General features: G+C 42.6%; 1 protein-coding gene across 5 annotated transcripts in view; it reads right to left on the reverse strand.

The window, feature by feature from the left end:
- The window catches only part of slit2 (slit homolog 2 (Drosophila)), an 89158-nt gene extending 65991 nt beyond the window's left edge, over positions 1-23167 (reverse strand). For 3 of the 5 annotated variants that reach the window (XM_028591657.1, XM_028591664.1, XM_028591674.1), the window contains exons 1-4: positions 22014-22954; positions 20996-21067; positions 19228-19299; positions 11981-12052 (exon numbers count right to left, since the gene is read on the reverse strand). In XM_028591657.1, the coding sequence (XP_028447458.1) occupies positions 11981-12052; positions 19228-19299; positions 20996-21067; positions 22014-22222 (425 nt within the window). In that variant the 5' untranslated portion in view covers positions 22223-22954. Of the gene's footprint in view, positions 1-11980; positions 12053-12276; positions 12343-19227; positions 19300-20995; positions 21068-22013; positions 22955-23103 lie in introns of those variants that run through there. The other 2 variants (XM_028591648.1, XM_028591684.1) reach the window with 2 other exon arrangements.
- Between the last annotated feature and the right edge of the window lie 1510 nt (positions 23168-24677).

Genomic DNA, 24677 nt, shown 5'->3' on the forward strand with positions numbered 1-24677 from the left:
TCTTTCGAACTGTATTATAGTTATGCGTGTGTGTGTGTGTGTGTGTGTGTGTGTGTGTGTAAAGTAAACTGTCCAGGTGTTAAGGCTACACTAACTTTCACTGCTGCCTTCTGTCCGTAACAACCTGGAACAGCACAGCCCCTCCTAACATAATAAGTTAAACTGCATTTTCTAACTCACTATACTGAAACATCTTTAATCATCACACACACACACACACATGCGTACACACGCACACGCACGCACGCACGCACGCACACAGTTGACAAAAAACTGCTTGAATAATGAAAAACATGATCTGGTCCAATATTGAGAAAACAAATTGTTAAAATTCCTCTTTCTGAACTCATAAATTTGTCTTCCAATGAGTTGTCAGGACGCAGGCGACCCTGGCTTCTAATATCTGACCTCGGACTGCAGGAACAGGAAGAAACCTGCACACAAACACACCAACACACACATTTTATCCTCTATGTCTCCTCTTGTTCTCCCTCCTCTATGTTTCTGCCTGTCTGCCAGTTGTCCATAATTTAATTTCTCTGAACGATGAGGATCTGTCTTTGTATTACCGTCGTACTGAACCTCGTAAAGTTTTGCAATGAGGCTGAATCCCCCACACACACATGCGTGCACACACATGCACACGCGCACACACACACACACACACACACACATACACACACAAGAGGAGAGGGCATGAAGCCTCCTAAGCGTGTGAAATATTTAAGAGGGCAAATGGGGGGAAAAAACGCTGTGTTTTGTTTTTTTGAAAGAGTGGCAAGAGAGACAGACAGGGAGAGAGAGCTTCAGGAGAACCATAAACCACAAAAGCTCTCCTTTGACTTGGCCCATTTAGGCCCATTTAAAGGCAACACACTTGCAAGAGAGGGGGGTGAAGAGAGGAAGCACATGAGTCCCAGTTATTGTTATTACTACACAGAGAAAGAGACAGATAGATGAAGAAGAAAAAAGGATACGTGTGAGGAGGAAGGAGTGATATGATATGATCAGAGTCCTAACTTGTCTTTGCATAGTTTAGATGATCACTCCTTCAGATAGCATCTGTTTTATCCTGCATTACCCAATCTTACTGGCATCCTGTGTGTGTGTTTGTGCCCGAGAGTGTGTGTTCTCCTGCCTGACACTTGCTGAGAGGTCAGAGTTCTTAAGAGCAGCCGTCCAATTACTGGGGGCATGGCGTTACCGTAGAGATGAGAGAAAACTGTAATTGGATAATGATACATCAGGGTTTGAACCTGTCATTAGACACTCGCGAGGACGCGCACACACACACACACACACACACACACACACACAGGCACGCGCACGCACGCACACACACACACACACACACACACCCCACACACAGAGGTCGGGTACCAACCTGTGATCACAAACCTGCTGATCTATCACCAGCCTGCAGCTGCACAGCTACGTACAATATCACACTTTCCCATTTTCTGTCTCTCACACATTAATCTTCACAAATCCTTCATGTTCCCTCTGACTCTGAAAATAACATTTATATTTATTATTGCAGTAATATGTTTTAATTTTAATTCTATATCGAAGGCATTCAATAAGTTTGTTTATAAAATGCTTTTAAACTAGGAAGTTCCCTTAAAGTGACAGCGACGGATGTGTTGTGGGTCTGTTTTTGGCCCGAGTTCTCACATTATGTAAACATAGTGCGTTTTAATGAGCCTGGGTCGCTGTGGTCAGTTCAAACACACTCAGCTTTTGGGGAAATAATGTGAGAGGCTCTAAACTTGTGAGCAACATCTCTGGGAGGAATCACTGGTCAGCTCCCAGTTTCCTCTCTTTTCTACTGCATTATTACCCTGGATGAGGGTCTTGCATAAGCCTCTCCAAACCAATGTGGTAGGCTCAGAGGAGAGAGATGGGTATAGGGGAGGAAAGGGGGGCTAGGAGTGTAGGCAAGATGGACCATGAGAGGGAAAAAACTTAAGAGAAAGGTGCTGGAAAGGGAAAAGGGAGATAATAGAGGAGCAGGGAGAGAGAGAGAGAGAGAGAGAGAGAGAGAGAGAGAGAGAGAGAGAGAGAGAGGGAAAGAAAGAGAGAGAGAGAGACAAGGAGGGGAAGAAAATGGGGGTGCAGAAAAGACCAAGTGAGCAGGAGAGGCAGAGAGGGAAGGCAGAGAGGTTTTCTTTTGTGGTGGTTGGAGAGTGACAGGGGGCCAATAGAGTGGCCAGCGATGACGGTCCCACTGGAGAATGCCGGCTATGCCAGTGGAGTGGCACTAATGGAGCCAGAGAGGGGATGCAGTTGCCTGCCCCGGAGGAGGGATATTGTGCAACTGGACAAGGCAGCTTGACACAGAGCCAAGATGGAGGATTAGAAGGGAGGGAGGGAGGCACCCAGGGCAGAGAAAGACAGCCATGTTAGGTCTGCTGACTGATTGACATAAACTGAAACCTCTCTGTTTTCCATTTGACTGGCGAGACTGTGTGAGCTGTTACGAGAGGTCTTTTAGGAAGTTTATGGGGTTAGTTTTGATAAGGGTCCAGAGAGTGAGACCAGTTTAGGTCTCACTCTCACGTTAAATGCATCACGCAGGGAGAAAAGACAATACCATGTAGCCTTTTGTAACAGAGTGCTCAGAGTTTCTAGTTGTCTGTTCTAGTTTGTGAAAGAGCAGACATTTGGTAGCCAGAGGGAGTTTACTCTGTGGATTAGCATTAATAACTCCTTGAAATACAGTTTTCCACATTTGTTTCCCCTTCAGCTCATCAAGGTTGTTAAAATGGCTTTATTCCACAGAGTGGCAGCATAATATATTTCAGTATATATCATAATGTTTTAGGTCTTTGTTGAAGCTATATGATGTTTAAAGTGAGCAACATTTTCAAACCCAAGACAGACATGGATGTCTTGTGCTTCTTCCCCAAAATTGAGCCAGACATATTTGGTATATTTGGAAACTTTGGGGCTTCCAGAATGCAAAGATGTTCTGCCTAAATTGGTAAATTAGTACTGAGCACCAATCAGAGTTTAGCAGCATTTGATGACAGTTAATGGGTTGTTTGCTTACTCTGGCACACCACTGTCAGTCAAATTTGATCAAATCACACCCACAACAATTTGATGTTCTGTGTTAAACTCTTGATAAATAATAACTAAGGATGTCTCTTAATCAGTCAAATGAATTTTATAGAGAAATAAGTTTGAATGATGGCATGAACAATGTTTGGGTGCACAATGTGTTTGTAACTTGCCTCCTCACAACCATGTACAAAACACGCACGCGCGCACACACACACACACACACACACACACACACACACACACACACACACACACACACACACACACACACACACACACACAAAAACAACACCCCACCTCCCACACCCTCCTCTACACTGATGCACACAGCAAGCAGGGGTCAATATTGCTGAGTAGCTGTGATTGGGGTTGAGTAGAGGAGTGTTGCATGATGAATTGTCCAGATTACTCCATAATTCCTCCCATAATTCACTGGCCAGGCTGATTCATCCATCAATACAGGGCCTGGATCCATACCTGCAGATACCCTGGAGAGACAAACCCCCGCACAGGGAGAAGGAGGTGCGACAAAGAGGGAGAGGAAATGGTTCTCAGCTGCGTAACACCAGCATTAATATTGTATTATTAAGTTAAGCACTGAGGCTAAAGTGAATGAGAACAGGAGAGGAAGTAGGCATTAAAAAGACGTGAGGGAAGAGGAGAGGATGCAGGATGATTTACAGTAGCTTTGTTGGGAGGTATTGCCGCACACAGTGACCCTTAATCACACAAAAGCAAGGCGAGGAAATGCTTTGATGATCTAGAAGACCTCACACACACACACATAGATTCACACACACTCTGCTATCGTAACTACCTGCTTCCAGGTAAGCTCTTCCTGGCGTTGGATAGGTATGTAACCCCCCTGCCAGTAATCCACACTCAGGTTACACACACACACACACACACACACACACACACACACACACACACACACACACACACACACACACACACACACACACACACACACACACACACACACCTGGGCACTTCTTTCTGACAGACATGCTGGCTCCAGGCTTCAGGCTGCCTGCCATCTACTGTAAGTACTGACATACCTCTCTCCTCTCCTTTCCACATGACTCTCCCTCCTAGCTCTCCTCCTTTCTTTACTTTCTCTGTCCCTCACTTTCCACCGCCGCTTTGCATTTTCCTTTTTTTGCTTTTCACAGCTATCTTACAATAGAGAAAACATTTCTGTCTGCACCTTTGTAAATTCCTCCTTGCTCTTTTTTCCAGACCATTTAAGAGAGCAAACACATCTCTAATCTTTCCTTTAAACACCTTTCATTCATTCTGTCTGTATCCACCCATCCTCTCTCTCTCTCACTGTCTCTTCTGTAATCTGATGGGCAAAGCTGCGCCTTCACTCCTGGCATGTCCATTATCCTGGGTATCTCATCGGTTGACACTGATGCTCCCTGAACTTTCACCTGTGAGCTCTGAACTTTGACACTCAGACACCCTGGGTGATTAATTGAGCTGCATTCAGCGTACCAAATTGAGCAACATAAAAACATTTTTTGGGAAATTAAACAAGAGATTAGTTTCTTTCAAACTTTTACATCTGAAATATTCAGTTTGTCAGGTTTTAGTTTTGAAGTGTAGAAGTAATACTGAAATGAAAAGCACTGTTATCAGATGTGTTTTGAAAGCAATTCTTTTCAAATTGGTTTCAAAGTCTAAAAGTAGGATTAGAGCTACAACAATTCATATTTAATTCAATAGCTACAGTACAAAGATCACATAGTTTGAAAATATATTTGTGCCCAACATTTAGATAAGATGGTACTAACTTTACAGTCATATATGGTCAATATTACACACATAGTGTATATGAAGATGGTCAATTGAAAAAGTGTTTTTCCTTCCATATAAAATAAACTCTTTCCAAACATTTGATCAGGTTTAACTTTGTTGATGTTCCACGACAAAGTGAGTTAGTAGTAGTACAAATAAATGGAGTAGAAGAAGCCCTTTGATGTGAGTGCATTTATATGTATGTTTTCCCCTTGAGTCTATGATTTGATGATCTGTTTCATGTTGACATAAACATGATGTTTTTGTGGAAGTACAGCTGTAATCTGTCTGTACAGAGAAGAGAGTGGACTACTGACTCTTGTATTAGATGAAGTCTATCTTTTATAAAATAAAACCTCTAAGCACTACAATTCAAAAGCACGAAAGACAAAACGATCACACACCTGTGGAAAACAGTTTAACAAAAACCAAACATTTCAATTAATTGCAGGACTGGCCGCATTTGTTTTAGCTATGTGGTCTACAAAACTAGCAACTAAGTGTATTTAACGTTAAGTCTAAGATGCTGTCTTCCTTTGCTACTGTTTCTGGTTAAAATAAATAAAGTTCATAACGAAGTAAAAAGCTGCACAGAGCAGCTCAGCAAATTCCTGGACTAATTCAGAAACAAGTTAGCTCTAGCCATTGTAAAAGTCAAGCAGGGCGTTTCATATCTTTACATTCTGTCTGTATCGCATAATCTTTTGTACTGGTGCCCTCTTAATAATGCCAGTTGGGCTTTGGCAAGTCCTCTTCAAATCGCTTGAGAATGAAATACAGCATTGTGTTGGGATCTGAATGGCCAAATCACTTCTTAGGAATGAGTGGCCTTGAGCAATTCAGATAGGCAGTCATGTGATTCATATGATGGCAAGCGAGTGAGTCACTTACACTCAACACCTCAACACACTGTTGTAACTGTTGGTTTGCACTCAACGTGATTCATAATGTGAACACAGATGACACAAGAGAGAAAAATAAAAACATTCACATTTTCCTGTTTGGCTGGATATGATCTGCATGATCCAAGAGTCCTAATGAAAACATTTCTTGGACAATATGTCTTTGTATGTGCTGAAAAGATCTCGAAAGAGCTGTTTTCTGTGTGTGTGTGTGTGTGTGTGTGTGTGTGTGTGTGTGTGTGTGAGAAAAAGAGAGAGGGAGAGAGAGTTTTTATATCTGTTAAAGTGCATTCAGAGAAACAGGAGGGGGCAGGAAATATTGCTGAATGGTAAATGGTATGTTTGTGCCAGTGTGCGTTAATTTAAAAGTTAAAAGTTTGTTAGAAAGAAAGAAAGAAAGAAAGAAAGAAAGAAAGAAAGAGAGGCCCATCCACAGACGCCTCGGGCTGCAGAGGCTTAACTTCATTTCCTTGGACAGACATAATGGCAGATATTTGCATATCCTATGTACACAAAGTCAGTGGCCAAATATCTTCTCATCCAAAACACTGCAACTAACCTTGCTACCAGGAGATAGTGATCTTTTTAGATACTGAACATCGGCTGGAATAACCAGAAGCAGGAGTTTAGTTTTGTCCTGTTTCTCCCCCATGAACATCTCAAAAGGGTCAGAATGGCCTTGATGTGAGTGAGAGATTGGCTCCAAAGATAACAGTGTATCAAATAATTGTTATATTCTTATTCTGAATATAGCATTTTTTCGATTAAGATGTGGAATATGCCAATATTATTCAGGTTTTAGAAGCATTCTTTGGACATTTGGAATATGCAGCTCAAATTGGGTTTTTACTGCACTTTGCGACAGTTTACGGCTTCTTATCTGTTTACGGTCAGCTCTGTGCGCTGTACACAAACCAAATAACCAACAGTTTGCAAGGCTGGGGTAGATATGCATGCCCAGAAGAAAAGCCCCAATTTCTGGTCGTCAGTAGAAACACTTTCAAAGATCATGAAAGACTTGGATATTAACAGAGTTTTGGATATGTGCAAACATCACAACACCGACCTTTTCAATTGCACATATGCAAGACTGAATGGAAATGGAAATTTTAGATGAATTACATTTTTTTATTATTTATTTATTAATAATAATAAAATGAATGTAAATGTAGTCATTGACAACATATTCCCTGCAATATTCATAGTAGTAGTATATCCGCTGATAGATTAGAGATAGATCGTATTTCTTGGTTAAATATTGTAAAAGTCGGGGCGCCATGGTAGCTTTCCTGGTTGAGCGTGCGCCCCATCTACCAAGGCTCAGTCCTTACCGCAGCGGCCCAGGTTTGATTACAACCTGCAGTCCTTTGGTGCATCCATCCCCCCTTTCCTATCTACAGCTGTCCTATCAATAAAAGGCAATAAGGCCCAAAAGATTATCTTTAAAAAATATTATAAAAATATATATATAAAAGTCAACAGTACTAGTACAGGATGTTTTTATCTTATTGACATGTAGCTGATCCTTTCCCTATTTCCCTATCTTTCACTAACCTTAACCAAAGTGCCTTTGCTGCCTAAACGTTACCACGAGTGGGATTTAAAATGTGTACCCTGATCTCTAGTGTCAAAGTTCTGCACTTTGTATGCACAGCGATTGTGTTTCTCGAAAAACATAACTGGCAAAACAAATAAGGACTATATACACATAACTTCCAGGAGACAGGGTTGCATTCTTTGTTGAATGGATGTAGGTGACACCATACTCCAGTCCACGGCACGGAAGTGCATACAGAGAGGTCAAAATGTACCTCTCAATTATGGAATACAATAAAATTACTTTTGAACTTTGTGTATATTTGATTGGAGGTTTTTGATTTTATACGTGTCGCATTCAATCATTTTTTGTAAAATGTGGTATGATGACCCTGATGGAAGCCATGTTGGTCTCATAATAAAGTTGTTTTAAACACTACAATTGTTTGATCTTAGCATAAAAAACCTCTCCCTGCCAGTACCTTTTGGAGGATACTGTTACAAGTTTGATTTGTCATGATTTTTGTTCATGAGGAGATTTCCCCCTCCTCGCTTCTATAAATCACCTCCTGCTTAGATCTCCTGACTGGAACATTCTTCACCTTTGACCTCTGTGGGACCCAGAGGTCGTCGCCACTGTGGCAACTAAAACGCCCAACGTGCTTTGTCTTAATTAAAAAGCATTATTTACTCAGAGAAAATTTCATCTTTTCTACCTTTGACCTCTCTCTTCCTCTTCCTTTCTCCTCGTCGTCCTCCTCCCTCTGTGTCGGTTAACTGTCGACATGCTGGGAAAGCCCACATCTTCTGAAAGACGCCTGCGCTCTTGTGACCGTTGTGCTGAGCCTGTTGTCTCAGCCGAGGTGGTACGTATGTGGGAGTCTGTGAGTGTGTGTGTGTGTGTGTGTGTGTGTGTGTGTGTGTGTGTGTGTGTGCGTGTGTCCAGCAGGGTTAAGCTCTCACACAAGACAAAGCCACAACCTTCGAGGCTGCTAAGCAACAATGCTGCCTGGTAAAGCCTCATCAGGGCACCGTTTAGCAGAGGATTAGGGACTATTACACACACATAAACACACACACACACACACACACACACACACACACACACACACACACACACACACACACACACACACACACAAACGTAGCCTCATCCACTCATTAATTCAAACCCCAGACCACTTTAACCCAGGTTTAATGTGTGTGAGACCTGAAGTTCACTCATTTTCCTCCCCCTAATCAACTTGTCCATGTTGACTCTCCTGGTGAAGGACTGAGGTGAAACTAACTTTTCCTTCAATTTCTCTTCCTCTCTTTCTTTTCTTCTATCTCTCTTCATGTCTCACTTTGTCAACGCTCAGGCAAATTAACACAGGAAAGGCAAAATTCTAAGCAAAACACACTTCAACTTGACACAAAAACCAAAAGACACACACACACTGATAAAGTAACCTAGAAAACTGTTGCTGAGGGACGTTTGCCAGAAGAGGCCAAGCTGCACAATAAAACCTACACATAAGTACACACTAACACTGTCCCATCAATCTAGCCCCATATTCAAGCATAACCAGACTTTTCAGCTGTGGAAGCGGTGACCCATTCTCTTATCCTCCCCATCCCTTCATCAACCCCTCTTTCATCTCTCCCTCTTTCATCTCACTACTGATTTCTGTCAGAGAGAGAGATAGATAGAGAGAGATGGAGAGATAGAGAGAAAGAGAGAGAGAGAGAGAGAGAGAGAGAGAGAGAGAGAGAGAGAGAGAGAGAGAGAGAGAGAGTACTGGCAGGGAGGAGGGAGGGAGCAGATGCCACACAAATATATTTGTTAACTGTAGTTGAGTCATCTGCATCATCAGCATTAAAAAAACAATCATATTCTATTGAATCATTTTATCTAAACGGAGCATCATAATAGAAGTGCAAGAATTGAATCAATGATTTGGAATCACTGATTGTACTGCACTTATTTCTTTACAGTCCTTGTGTCTTTGCATCCTATTAAAGAACCCCATTTTACTTGTTAATTGAGTTGTGTATAATTGTTCTGTTGTTTAATATTCATCTTAGTCACCTGATATAACTTTGCACATGATCGCCAATGGCAACAAGGAAAAGAAAATACTGGATTTACTGCAGGACTGTTGTATTAGATTGAATCAGTTTATGCTATAGGTGAACCGAATAAACTGGCAACTGAGTGTAGATATTTATTGTGTTGGTTTATCGGTAATATGGTCTTGCCTAATCACTTGGACTCCTGCAACTTTGCTATCTTTACATCAGGATCAGCTGTGTTTGAAATCACTCCTTTGTTCACTCATTCACTAATCCCTATTCAATAGACACTAAATTATTAACTCCATAGCGTGCAGCAAATTGGGATTTCAGACACTTATGAGTCATCATCATGATGCGTCATCAGTGACGGGCATGGAGTCACATGCACTCATTTTTGCATCTATAGAACTTTTATCATTTCATCATAGGCTTTTAAGGGAAGTATATAGTGCATACATGTCACTTATTTGGACACTCAAATAAAATGGCTGTATAGTAAACAAGAAGACTTTTTGGACACAACATTATACTCTCATTCTCATTATATCAAATAAACTAAACTACCGGTAAACTAAAAGAAAGTGGTTTTGGTTAATATTGATAAAAAACAAAACTGACTTGAAGCGTGAGATTGGATGTGACATTTTCAATAACCAAGACAATGATTATTCCCAAATCTTAAATGTGTTTTAGATGTCTAGACCAACAACACATCATGCACGATGCAAACCCAGGTCTTGAACCTGCAGTGTAAGTATGTCACACTTACTGGTTTTAAAAACAAATGCAGCAGGTTCACATAATTCAAGCAGAAATTATATTTCCTCTAAAATGCATGGCATATCTCACACCTGACCCTTTAAACACATCCAGCAAGTACTCTCTCTCTCTCTCTCTCTCTCTCTCTCTCTCTCTCTCTCTCTCTCTCACACACACACACACACACAGATTTTCCAAGCCCCAAAAAAGTAAAAACATAATTTTCATAATAGCAGGTTGAGCAAGTGTTCATTTATAGCAATACTGTCGCAAGAACCAAAGTCGGTCCAGTTCGCATATACCTTCTGACCACTACTTAAAACTTCACAAGATTCCACTCCAGAGGTTCTCAAGGGTTTCTTGTTGTGCTTTCTAAAAATAAAAATACACTGTAGGGGGTGTAAAAGTAGACATAAGATTTAATATTGACCAAACAGCCCTAAATACTATTGGCTAAGCCTCTGTGGTTGTTGTTCATACTGAATGACTTCCATACGTCTGACAAATCTGCTTGTAGCTTTGTGGCTGCAACGGCGCCAGCTTGGCCATTTTGTTTTCATTGTCATTTAGCGACTTTCTGTCGATTGTCAGTTTTCTTTCTTCCTTGGTCTACTGGGTCATTTCATATTGTACTACAGTAGTTTTTACTGATTTCTTTTTAACACAACATCATTACTATTATGCTGAATGAAGTGTGTGTGTTTGGTAAAGATGTGCAGCCAACAAGGGACCGTCTGCTAAACACATACACCTGAGGAGCTAAACACACACACACACTCACACACACACACACTCACACAAACAGGGAGGCCGCTTGTCTGTGACAGCTGAGCAGAGAGCAGTATATCCGAGTTGTATTTTTACCTCGGCCCACACGCTGAGCAATATGCCAACTCTTGGCCTTGAGAAACTCGCACACATACTTGCAGAAACATAGATGCACACACACCCTTAGACACGGCAGGTCGAGCCCAGCTAACCACCGTAGCGGCCGCAGAACATAAACAACTTCCACACACTCTCTGAATCATCTGAGCATTTCAATATTGTTTTAGATAAATATATTCAGCCACACAGATAAATATATGCGACCATAATCATTCCCTGAGACCACAAACAACCATGACGGGAAGTTAGTACCCACAGTTTCAGCAGCGTTGCTGCCCAGCCCTACAGTACTGGAAATCCACAGCTCGGTTTACAGTACAGACACTCAGGCTGTGAGTGAAGAGTAAAAGTAGTTTGACAAAAAACAAACAGTGGTTCTCTTGTTTGAATGCAAACTGGAACCTTTATGTTCTGTGACTGAAACTATTTTCTGCCTGTGAAACACAAAACGTAACTTCAGAAGAGAAACCTGTTTCTGTGTTTTGCTGCTTATATCTCCCTTGATCTGTCTTCTTCACTTTCTCCTCCCCATCACACACACACACACACACACACACACACACACACACACACACACACCTCTCCCAGTGGGCAGCAGCTGTTGGAGTGCTAATCTCCATTAGCTACTGAACTGGCTTCTGGAGTAGACCATGTAAAATCTGTTCCCTCAGTCCTCTCACTCCTTCATCCAAGTGAAACACCACAGCTGCGTCACCAAGAAAACCAGATATTTTTTCTGTACTTTACAACGTCTGTAACATATTTCACCATGTCATTTTAAGTCACAGTCAATGACCTGTACAAGCTTGTGGGGATACACATAAACACAGCATTGCAAAAATTCATCTGAATGATCCCAGGCCTTTTTGCAGTGCTCTCGTTAAACTGAACACATGACGAAATTAACAATATTTCAGTAAACAATGCAGAGCAATTGAGTGATGGATAGAGATAGAGAAATGACTTACAGTCTGTAAAGCTTTGTTGTTCCCAGGAAAAGCAGCTCGGGGAAGACGGCCAGATTATTCCGATTCAGGCGCCTGGAAAAACACAGCATACATTAGGGAATAAACTCTACGTAGCCCTTTCCAGACAGTGTGGGTGAAGCGGTTATATGTGCATATTATTAGCTTTTTAGGTGAGATTTGTGTTTTCTGGTCATCATATCAAATTGTTGTATGTATTTTGATTGAAATGCAATTTAGTGCCGTAAGAGGAAGCATGAAAGAATAAAGAGATTGATGGAGACATCAAAAACACACACATGTTCATTGACGGATATGCAAAAAAACAGACTCCGGGTTACCACTGATTTAAGGGGTACAACATGGCTGCCAGACAAACAGTGAACTCGAGAAGGACGAAGAGAAGGCATGGGGAGGAAGACGAGAGAAGGGGTTCGGATGAAGGGGAGGAGGGGAAGGCTGTTTTTTTTTTTTTTTTTTTTTTTACCACAAAGGCGGAGGAGAGGAGATGATGTGGGAAAAACAAACAGGCAGTCTGGCCGGGCTACCGAATGTGTGAAAAGGACCCCACTGAGTAAACAAGGCCCTCACAGGGGAAGAACTCACAACAACCTGTCACACATACACACATACACACACACACACACACACACACACACACACACACACACACACACACACACACACACAGAGAGGAGTTGAGAGAACTCGGGTGAGTTTAATAATCTTCGTGCAATCATTTAACCATGATTGAGTGCAGTGAAGAGGTTTGTGTGCTGGTGTGTGTTGGTGTGTGTGTGGTTGTGCCTTGATGTGAGTCAGAGGAGAGTGAAGCAACTGAGTGACACAATGAGAGACAGGCTGCTGAAACAGTTTAACCCTGACACACACACACACACATACACAAACACAAATGACAGGCCCCGCGACGGATGTAGTGCTGGCAGCTACTGGAGGAGAATAAAGAGAAGGAGGAAGTAAATGAGGGATGGAGGCAGAATGAAGAGTGGCTTCAAACTAATAAGAAAAGTGTAAAAAGCCCTGACTAACAATACACATTTTGCATGACATACAAACACATAAATGCACCTAAAAAATGTCACCAACTTCAAAAGAAAAACTCTCGTTAAGTCTATCAATGGCTTAACCTTCGTCTTTCACCTTATTTTGCTAAATAAAGTCACCCCCTCTGTGTCCATCTTCCACCCACAAGTGCACAAATATATGAACGTGCATGCGCACATGCACGCACATTCACACTCCACAGTTACATCAGAGGCCGCTTAAATATTTAACATCCCTGCAGAAATGATGTTTCTAAATTATTCACTCCTCTTCCGTTAACACCGGCTCTGATGGCTAAGAGCCCCACGTGGTCCTGCAGAGAGGGCCCACTCCTCCTGCAGGTCCTGCCCAGCCATGAGCACCCGTTAGTGGGCTAGACCTCCCCTGGGTGAGTGCACGGACTGGTGCTGGAGGTGGGGAGGAGGAAGGAGCACATTGTGAGCTATGAGCTCATTCTCTTAAAATAGATGCAATGCTGTCAGACTAGGAGACTGAGAGCATGAAGTAAAAACCAGTCTGGTCCTCTAAGGTGTCATGCGTTTAAATGCACTCAGTTATTTTGTTCATAACTGTCTGATTATTTCAACAATCATGTTAACACCTTAACCACCATATTTTACTAATTTCCGAGCCATAAAAGTAACATGAGAATTATTTATTGATTTTATGAATTGGCCTTGTCATGTAATCAGCATTTCTACAACGTACATACTTTCATTTTGTATATGCCACACAAAGGACGTGGAGTACACTGGATGCAAACGTGTTATTTTATCTGCTCTAAGGGATAACGAAACAGCATTCACGATACAACAACCTCTGCAAATGTTACAGCTCAAGACACTCCAGTCTAATGAAGTCACTCCTTTAGCCCCTAAACCTAAAGGTGCAGTCAGCGGTTCTCATCCAATACATGTTTTGTCATATTCAGCGAATATCTCCTCACGGTCCGCTAGCTGTCCTTTCTGTGTGTGCGCTGCAAGAAAATCTGGTGCTCATACACAGCCCTGGCTCTGTAAATGGGAAACAAACAAAGGGGCTCAGGACCGAGCCACGCAACTCTATTCTGGTGGTGCTTGTTCACAGGACAGGGGAAATACCCTGTTTGTATAAAGAGAAAGGCAGTGGGAGCGAGAGGGATGGTAAATCTGGCACATGCTAATTTTCTGAAGGAGCACCGACGGGAGGGCTGTAAATTCAAATATCAATAATCTAAATCACAGACTCCCCCTTTAAGAAACTAGACTAGAAAAATGTCCTTTACAATTTCCCAGAGCCCAAGGTGACATCTTCTAATGACCAGTTTTGTCTGCCAGTCTAAAACCTAAATATATTGAGTTTACATTGATATTAAAAAGAAAAAAACGGTCAATTCTCACATTATGTTTGACATTTTTTAAATATTAACTTATAAAATAAACAATTACTCGAATATCAAAATTGTTGGATATTCATTAAATTGTATTCATAATAGTTTCCACTTTAACTACTATACATTCTGAAAGAAATGTGCCGACATGTTGATTTTTAAAAATCTGGCATCATTGTAATGAGTGTCCTAACTTACTTTGACAGCCACCAGACATTTACAGAACCATCAAACACCTTGTGTAAACTTTGTGTTACGAGTGAAGGTCATGAACATACAAACCATGTAAACGATAGAGATTCAGTGCAGTCAGTTTGGTTTGAAGATTCAGTGTTGAAGATGTGTTTCTACATGTACTGAACACCTCTAGTGTCCATCTAAAAGTACTGACCACCTGTGACTCAAATAATCTAGTCGTCAGTAGTGATTTAGTGGTTTGTTTCTGGACCTGAAGGAATGTATCATTGTGTGTGTGTGTGCATGCACATAAACACACTCAGAGTACTTCCACAGTCGTGATTCATTAGTCAAAGTCTGGCTGAAAGTGAATGAGGACTGAGTCGCCAGTAGTCTGAGGTGTGATAGTCACTCAAACAAGCTAATGTCACACTGCAGCGTGGTGATAATCCCTGCAATCATAAACAGATGCTAGAGGGCCACAAACCACATAGTAAACACACACACACACACACACATTCCCGCAAATGTGTACGCATACCCACACAAACATAAAATACAGAAACACACACATACGCACACACTACTTTCTCCACAGCCTTGTAGATGTCTAGTATGCCCCGGTTGGGAAGAAAATAACAAACCACCTCAGAAACCAATCATTATTCCACCGATGCCACTGCTGCCATAATACAATACACACACACACACACATAATACAATACACACACACACACACACACACACACATACACACATACACACATATACACACACACACACACAGTACTGTTATCATACTGTAGTTATATCCCAAACCTACTGGACATCTTTATTTTAAAACACCAGTGTGAGTGTGTCCAAGAGTTTGTGTCATTGCGTCCATGTCATGTGACGTCATAGCCTCGTGAGACCGTCCTGATCTCGCGAGCTCCAGTTTTCCACTCGCAGATCAGTCTGGCATCTTGAGATAGAGAAAATTTGGAGCCGTTAGCCAAACGACCGGGCCAATCAGCGTTGGTTTTGAGGTGGGTTAGGTGGTGATAGACCGATGGTTTATCCAATCAGCTAACCAGTATTATCAGCCAGCGGTAGCCCTAATTCTGTTAGCCGCTCGCTAATGCTTTTTTTCTCTTGGATCCTTCTTTTGGAATATGGTCCGGGAACCTAAAATGGTGCCTTTTATTCCTAAATTCTCGTTACACAAATGGCAAATATCCTTTACTGACATGTTGCTTGCATGCTGAGTTTACGAGCTATGCTTTGCCTGCAGCAGCAGGGGCGGGCTTGTGGTTGTATTTTCATACGCTTCGTGGATCTGATTGGTTGATTTGGCCCGTCTATCACCAACATAGGTGATAGACAGATGGTTCATCCAATCAAATAACCAGTATTCCGCCCCTTCCCAAAAGTTCTCCAACGGAAAGTTCCCAGATGGATATGCCGAGCAAATGCGAAGCAATCCATCTGGCGGAGTCAGGTTAGTGACGTCAACCATCGTCCACCAAAGTTTTACACACTCAAATCTGATCTGTTATTTATATATGGATGACAGATAACATATGTGCCCTAAAACACAGCAATGCACGAATGTAAAATCCAAACATCATTCACATTGAGGCGTATTGAAGATCTTTTCCCTGAACTTTGAGCATTTTCACTGCTAACTGGTGTTAACCAACAAATGTAACAAAATTTAGCAGCTGCACAGACAGATAGGGACTCTGGAAAATCTATCCCAAATTATTTTTAGACAGAACTGTTGTACTTAAAAATGGCTTTTTGTATGCAGACAATTTCAAGCTCTGTCGCTTAATAAAAGAACATAAACTGAAATTATCAGCGAGAACAATGTCATCACTCACAGGCTTTAGAGCTAATCATTTAGCACTAATCCAGTGCTTTCCTTTGAAATCCATATCCCGCTATCTGGCCTCACTGTTACAATTATCTTTTGATAGTCAGATTGTTCACATATTACAACGCAATCACTTAGTTTGAGGTTTAATTATCTAGTTTGTAATCACTGTTGACAGACACATCTCACTACCTTCAGATACCTGTTTTACAATTAATCATTGCTGTTTAAATTATCTTTGACAATGTGATCACTCTATTACAAGCTAATTATTTGAGGCCTTTTCACACTGCTGTTCTCTGAAATCATTCTCATACCTGTAATTACTGTTTCCTTTCTCTCTGCATATCTGTGGCTGCTATCATCTTCAATCTCACATACTTTGAATTGGATAGGGGCTATAAACCAGTCAAATGTGATAGGAGGATAAGAGGATCAGGAACTCCTCTCTTTTCTATTCTTCATAATCTACAGGGAGAGTTAAGAATGACATTCCTATAAGCACAGGACAATAGAGAGAGAACAAGACGGGTGGGTATGGAAGAAAAACATGAGGAGAGGTTAAAAACTGAATGAAGGCATGAGTGGGTGTAAGGAGGGGGTGGGGGGTTGGAGAATCAAGATTAAACCAGTACTGACAGAGCAGGCTTGCGTAAGTTAATGCGCATGCATGAATGTATCCATACCATGCATGTTTTTGTGTATGTGCACGTGTGTTGTGACATGCCTATCTCCTCCACACCTCCTTCGACCACTGACCCCTCCTCCAGCTACTGCCCCACACCTGACCCCACCCTGCCAAGCCCTGCAGGGCCGGTCGCAAAAAAGGGATGAGAAGGGGAACCGTTTTCCACCCCCATGGGGGGCAGTCACTGTGGATCGGTCAGCCCAGCTTAGGGCCCTCTCCTCCGGGTAGTGGTGCCCAGCAGGCCCCCCTCCAGCCCCCCAGAGGACAGAGGCCTTTGAAATGAGCCCCCAGACTCCAGACTCCAGAGACGTGCCATTGTCCGGCGGCTGCGGGGGAGCATTGATGACTGACTCCACCTTTGTGTTTGTGAACATGCCACGCCAGAGAAGCTAAATTACAGTTGAAAACCCTGGCGAGGACAACAGAAAACAGCCATGTTGTGTCAGAAAGTTAGCCGCTGTCAAATGTGTTTGTTGCCATCAGAGCAGCATGAATAGTTTGACAGCAGATGTGTAAGACTGTATCTGCTGCTGTTTAAGGACTAGTCTACATTGTATGTGCATGTGTGTGTTGGGGCCTGTTTTGCTTATGTGTATGCATGAGAGCATGTACCATCTCTTTGCACAGAGGGGAAATCACGTTCAAAATGTACTGTTAAAGCTGGACTATCCGCAGTTAAATATTGCCCTTGTTGTCTGCAGCTCTGGGAAGGAATTCCCAGATCTGCTTAGCTGGACAGAACCCAGCGCTGGTTGCATGAGAAACACTAGCAGATTCCTTATAGTGATCCACAGAGCTTTTCTCTCTGTCAACAAAGAGCAGCCACAGTGCAGCAGATAGTGGAGAAAGACCAGGCATGACACACCCAAGACAAGAGCAGCCGGGGAATCATAATACTTCATCCTTTTCCTCCAGACAACTCCTGACGAATTTACCTAAAACAGCTTTCATAAAAAATAAAGAACTACCTTTATTTGATTTAGTGCTGTATTTACGTCTTTGTATGTGTACAGGTGGATATATCTGTGTGTACACAGGTACATCTGTGTTTTTGTAAACGTTTGTGTATGCAGCGAGGATTTTTATGTGTCTTTAATTAAAAGCTTGTCTCTAAGCCTCCTCATACTCTGTCACAGTCTGCTGCATTCCAGCACGTCATTGCAGTCAGGCCACTTAACACACAAACACACACAGAAACGGACAGCTCACACATCAAGCAAAGTTGACAGTCGACACAATAGACATATCAGCAGTCAGGGGTCTGCATCCCCCCTCTGTCTTGCTCTCTCACATACTACCAAGACTTAATTATGCCATAACTGCCTCAGGGTTGGATGCTGAATACCAGTGATTCCTGGCCAGCGCCATAACAACCTCTGGCTGTTTATTTTAAAGTTTTCCTTTTGGACTGAGACATTGGCAACCGACGTCATGACGGTCAAATTTAACATTTATGAAGACATACAAATGAGGAGGGAGGGTCTCTGAATAGTTTAATGAGCATAAAAATGATTTAAATCTTACGTTATAACCTTTAAAACCACCAGGTCTCGACCCAGCTGAACCCTTTTAGAAGACTGACGCGTTTAGGTTCAGTTTCCTGTGCAATATCCGCCTGTCCCAAGCAAAAAATATTTGCTGCCTTTTCAAACCATGATAGCAGCAGATGGATGGCACAAGTTGATAACATGTTTCTATAGCGCTACGATTCGGCAGGTATTCACAGCACAATCTGACTTCCAAAATGGATATCGCACCATCAGACACAGATTGTGACCAAGATTTCCACACGGTGTGACAAACAACGCCACCAACATAATCAAAACACTGAATCACGGAACGAGTTGAGGAACAATGATGTTCATCCTTCCAGAAGAGCTCCACAGACTTGTAGAATCGAAGATAAGGAGTATTGAAGTTATTCTGGTGGATCTTGGCAGGCCAACATCTCACTATGTTGTTTTTTCCAGAGTCACCTCCATGTGTCTGCTTACAGTATGTTTTCAAAGATAAGCATCCTGACATGTTTATTTCTACAGAAAATGTGTTAAGGGATAAAATGCCGGCTTCTATGATTCAAAAATGTAACTTACAGTCTCTCCAGCTCCTTTAAGTCCTGGAAGGCCCCTCTCTCGATTGTGGTGATTTTGTTCTCCATTAGCTGCCTGAAAGAGAAATACCAGGAGAGAGTGAGACAATAAGCACTGGACAGAAAAAAAGAGAGTGATAGAGAGACGCATAGAGCATGAGAGCTGACAGAGTGATTTGTGCGATGACACTGTGAGAGGTAAAAGAGAAGGAGAAAGATGGCTGGATGGGGCCACAGATAAGAGGGAGTTAAGAGAAGAAGAGAAGGTGAAGGAGAGTGGGATAGGGCATGAGAGAGGCAAAGACACTGAAGAGGAGAGGGAGAGATGGAGAAGATACATGGTTGTGAATAAAAAGAAGAAAAACAGATTGGTGGAGATGGAAAGTGATAGAATGTTGAAACAGCAAGAGAGAGAAAGAGAGAGAGAGACAGAGTGAGAGAGAGAGAGAGAGAGAGAAGACAATCAGCGGCAGGTCGATGGAGCCCCAGAATTGACTTTAAAACTGGTCCATCAGTAGGACAGCAACTCATCTATCATCCAATTTACTCCATCTAACCACATAGCTGTGACTACTCATTCACTTACACTAGCACAACTGCCCCCGGAGCACTGTGCTGACCAAGCCAAGCAGCTACACATACAAACACACATTTTTATAAGCTGTGTGGTGTACACTCGTGATAAACAGGAACTTAGAAGCAGTTTGAACATTAAAATTAGGGCTGCAACTAACAATTATTTTCATTACGGAAAATACTGAACACCTCTCACAATGTTCAAAGCGATGTCAAAAAGGTTTGTTTTAACCAACCAACAAGCCGAAACCCAAATACATTTCACTGACTATCATATATTACAAAAAAGAAGTAGGCTACATCCTACAATTTGAGGAGCTGCAACCAGGATTTTGTTTTTGTTGTTTTGTGGGCATTTTTTTGCTTAAAAAAAAGAAACTCAAGAGTGCTTGCCAATAAATTGGTTTTCGATTGACTAATTGTTGCAGCTCTAATTAAAATTTAAATGGTTGTGGTTGCGTGTGACTGCAGGCAAGCAGACATGATGAACACACAGGAAACACACACACACACACACACACACACACAATTAAGGACATAATCTCTGTAGGAATTCCAACAATGTGTATTCCCTGCCATTCACTTTAAGCAGCTGGATAGCACAAACACAAACACACACACACACACACACACACACACACACACACACACACACACACACACACACACACACTCACTCACTCACACACACACAGGGCAGGCTATCCCTGTCCCACTCTTAACCTGGATATATCCCAGGTAAGGAACCTGTTCTTACTTGACTCTTCCCTTCCCTTTCCTTCCACCCTCCCTCCCTTCCAGCTGCATTCCTCCCTCCGCGGTTACACCTAATGACCGCTATCTCTTTCCCTCTTTGCCCGGTGGTTAAAATAAGCCCCTCCTGACACTTCCACTGGCAGATTAACACGACAGCATTAACAGGTGCAATGGCTATTCTGTTAACACATACAGACTCAATGAAGCCGGCGCTTCTAGACGCATTGCTGCATGCGGCAGCTCCAGGGATGCTGATGAGCTATGATGATGCTGAACAGCATTGGAAACTGTGAAATCTCTGTGTTGTGGTATTTGGAGGGGAAAGTTGGTGGAATTGCAAGGTGCTGCTTGTCAGAGACGTGCGTAAGAGTATTTTTGTTTTTCTTTTGCAACTGCAAAGGAGGAGAGAGAAAAAAGGAGAAAATAGATAACACACTTACAACACTCGCAGATGCCTCAGTCCTGCAAAATCCGCCTTGGTGATTTTAGTGAGGTTGTTTGCATTCAGATCCCTGGACAGAGAAATGCGTAAAGGGACAGTCAGTAGCCTACATGAGATATGATATGTTATTAAAACAAGGACAAAGTAGGTGAGCTGAAGGTTTTTTTGTTAAAACTTGGTGTGCCGTTCATGGCCAATGCAGAATTGTCATTTGAGCGTCAGAGAAATTGAGCCGCTGCACTATTACTGGGCAAATTATAATTTCATCAAGGGGTCTCTGTTTAATAAAACACGGCCTGTTTAACTCAAAGCCACTTGTCCAAATCCGTTTTTGATTAACTTGCTGGTCTTCAGACAAACCGATGTGGTCTATGGAGGCTGTGCTAATGCAACAGTGCGAAACCACCAACACAACCACAGCAGTGCCCCTAACTTCAGCGCCGCGATCAGCAATAACTAATCCTCACATTAAATACAAGCAATACGAACTCGCGTGTTTTTACAGGTTACATTACAAAACAACATTTACATTTAGCAGCATTTACAAATGTTGCGATGTAGTTTTTGACGTTAGTTCACATTTAAAGCCTTGCGCTATTAAGATGTGGTCCCCAAGGAAACAATCCTCCTTATATTCTACAGCATGTAGCTTTGTTTAAAAGGACGGGAAATACAAGTGCAGCAACAAGAATATTAATAAAAAAAAAAAGGAACATTATCATTAACATCATTGGTGGCGATATATTTTAGTGTAGGCCAATTAAATAGTTTACCAGAAAGTGTGATACGGTTGCTGTAAACCTCCTTCAGGAGAAGGAGCTTTATTACAAATACTATCTAGCCCATAAGGTCAGCGCACACTTGTTATTCAGCATCTCTGACGCACAAAGAAATATAGGCTACCATATTCTAGGGATTTTCCCTGTGAAGTGTGTTGAAATTGTTTGGGAAATGTTATGCGCATTAAAGCAAAACTGTGTTGTTAAAAGCGTCTCCCCACTCGGTAGCCTACTCACAGTCTCTCCGTGTTGCGGGGTATGTTCCTGGGCACGCTGCGGAGCCCTTGGCCGTGACAGTCCACTGTAGTCCCGGTGCAGGAGCACTGGGCCGGGCAGGGCTGGCCGTCCGCTCCGCCGGACAGGACCGATACCAGAACAGCCACCAGCAGTCCCAACGCAGTCACCGGGGAGCGGCCAGGGCCAACGGGGCTCAGAGCTCCCACCATCACTGCGGCAAGTGGGGGGCCAATATGAGACCCACAAAATACTGAGAAAATGCAAGGGCGTTAAAAAAAATAAAAGCCCTGAAATCCCCGAAACAATTCACCAAACTCTGCACGCAACGGGATGCCGTCCTCGTTTTCGCTGTCCTCCCCTTTCAGACGTGTTTCTGAAATGTCTCGTTCTGAATTTACATTTGGGTCTTCTTAGAGGGGGTTTCGATGTGTGAAGGCTGTGAACCAGGAATTTGGTCCCCCTGGACAGTGAGAGAGGAGGTCGACGAGGCGGTGGACCGGCTCTCTGGCTGCGCTACAGCGGCGCAAACTTCCACATGTCCCCGGCATGCGGTGCCCAAATCCCCACGGTGTGTAATGTGTCTGTGTATGTGTGTGCGGAACCAAGCCAGTGAAACACCTCGCTCCTTAATATGATCCAGAAAAGCACACTCTCACACACACTTTACAGCATATATACACAGACACGTAGCCTACGCACACATACACTCCAGGTGAGGCTGTCTTGGTTATTAATTCACAACACGCGTCCGTGGAGAGGAGTCAATGGCAGCGCTCGGTTTTTCCAAAAAGCTCAGCAGGTGGAGAGATATTGATTCCGATCACACATGTATATCAATGGCCGGTCAGTGACAAGGGTGTAGACAGTGAGGGAGGAAAAAGCCCCGTTAAAGACCAGCGCGCAATAGTATAATCCAACTATGCGTGGTGCGTCAAAGCGCTTCTCCCGAGAAGGAGGAGAGAGAGAGAGAGAGAGAGAGAGAGAGAGAGAGAGAGAGAGCGTGCACGACTGCTACTGCATCTGTTTAGTCAACTCTCACTCCCTCTCTCTATCTCTCGACAGACACACGGGCACACACAAACTCACGTACAGCGTTTTCCCTCAAGGTAGTAGCAGGTTTCCAACTGGCCGTCAGTCAAACAGCAACAGTTTGACCTCGGAAGGGGACTTTCATTCTCACTGCAGTGTCCCGGTCACCTGATGCTTTATTTATCTGGCCTCAGGAAGGCGACAGAGCTTCTCCGTAAAACTAAACGTGGATAAAATGGGGGAAACCCCATCTGATTCTTACATTTCCACAGGGCTGAACAAAAAATGAAGTTCTGTATAGACTCATTTGTTGCTCTTTTACCTTAAGTATCCACAAAGACACATTAAAACGACACCACACCTGGGACCACATGCACTGCATATGCAAATACAAGTTATGTCTAATCATTATGAAAAGGATGAGTTTTCAGTTTCAATAGTCGAATGGTACATTATAGCTTGAATTGTGAGTTTCTTTAAATTAGAAAATTCAGCAAACATAGACTTAGACATACTTTTGAGCACTCATTTCAACTTCAAGAAACTGTTTCTTCCCTGTGTTTTCATGCATATAAATCAGTGGCAAATGCTACAAAACAAAGCAGCAACCTACAGCTGAACAGGCTCACAATAGTGCCTGCATTATGAGTTACATTTGCAAATGCAGAGTTTTTACTGATGTTTAAAAATGGCATACATATGTGCAGCTCAACAGTTACTCTAAGGTGTGGAATCCATATAGTGAAAAACATGTAAATGAAGATAATTAGCTATTGAGGGTGACTGTTTAAAACTTGTGCTGTGCAACTTTGAAAAAAGGTTTACAGTGACTTCTTAGGTAGCCTACAAAAGTAATCTACTAAATTCCAGTCTTTATTGGAATTTCATTAGTGGATTACATTTCAGAAATATTAGTGATTATAGTGATTCTTCATTAGGGATCAGTGACGTATCAGCTCAACAAGATGACAGATCTGTGGTAAAAGCCTGTCTTCCTCTCTCTTCCTTTTGATCCGTCTCTGGCTCCCAAGACAGAATACAAACAGCTGTGTGTGATTGTAATGCTGATGTCTGCGTGTGTGTGTGTGTGTGTGTGTGTGTGTGTGGGTGTGTGTGTGTGTGTTGTACTGCTCCCCACAAATCCCCCATCCTACCCCTCACACAAACACAAACTCCCACAATCACACATACAGTCAACTCAGACAGTGTTTTTTGGAGGGTGGGGGGGTGAGAGACAGCAAAGAATTGTAATATTGCTGAACAAAGGGGAGGAGACAGCAGACTGGAGGGCAGAGGCCGGTCAATGATGGCAGTGATTCGTAGCTGAAGTGAGGGAAGAGAGAAAAAAGAGAGAAAGCAAAGGGGAGGAGATCGAGGGTGACCCCCTATTTCTGCAATGCAACGAGGCTTCAGGGCACACAGCCTGTTTGGAAGCAGCCTAACCTGACCTGCCCTCCCAAACACACATACACATACATACACAAACGCGATTGCCTCAGATTACAGCTACAGCCCAGGTCATGCAACAAGATTGTTTCCATCTTGCTGAGGGCAGTGCAGACGAACAACTGTAAAAATATGGCGTTTTCATGGCACATTTGACCCTAATATTTGTATTTCAAGTCGTGACATGTT

The sequence above is a fragment of the Perca flavescens genome, chromosome 2 (assembly GCF_004354835.1).
Source record: "Perca flavescens isolate YP-PL-M2 chromosome 2, PFLA_1.0, whole genome shotgun sequence".
NCBI lineage: Eukaryota > Metazoa > Chordata > Actinopteri > Perciformes > Percidae > Perca > Perca flavescens.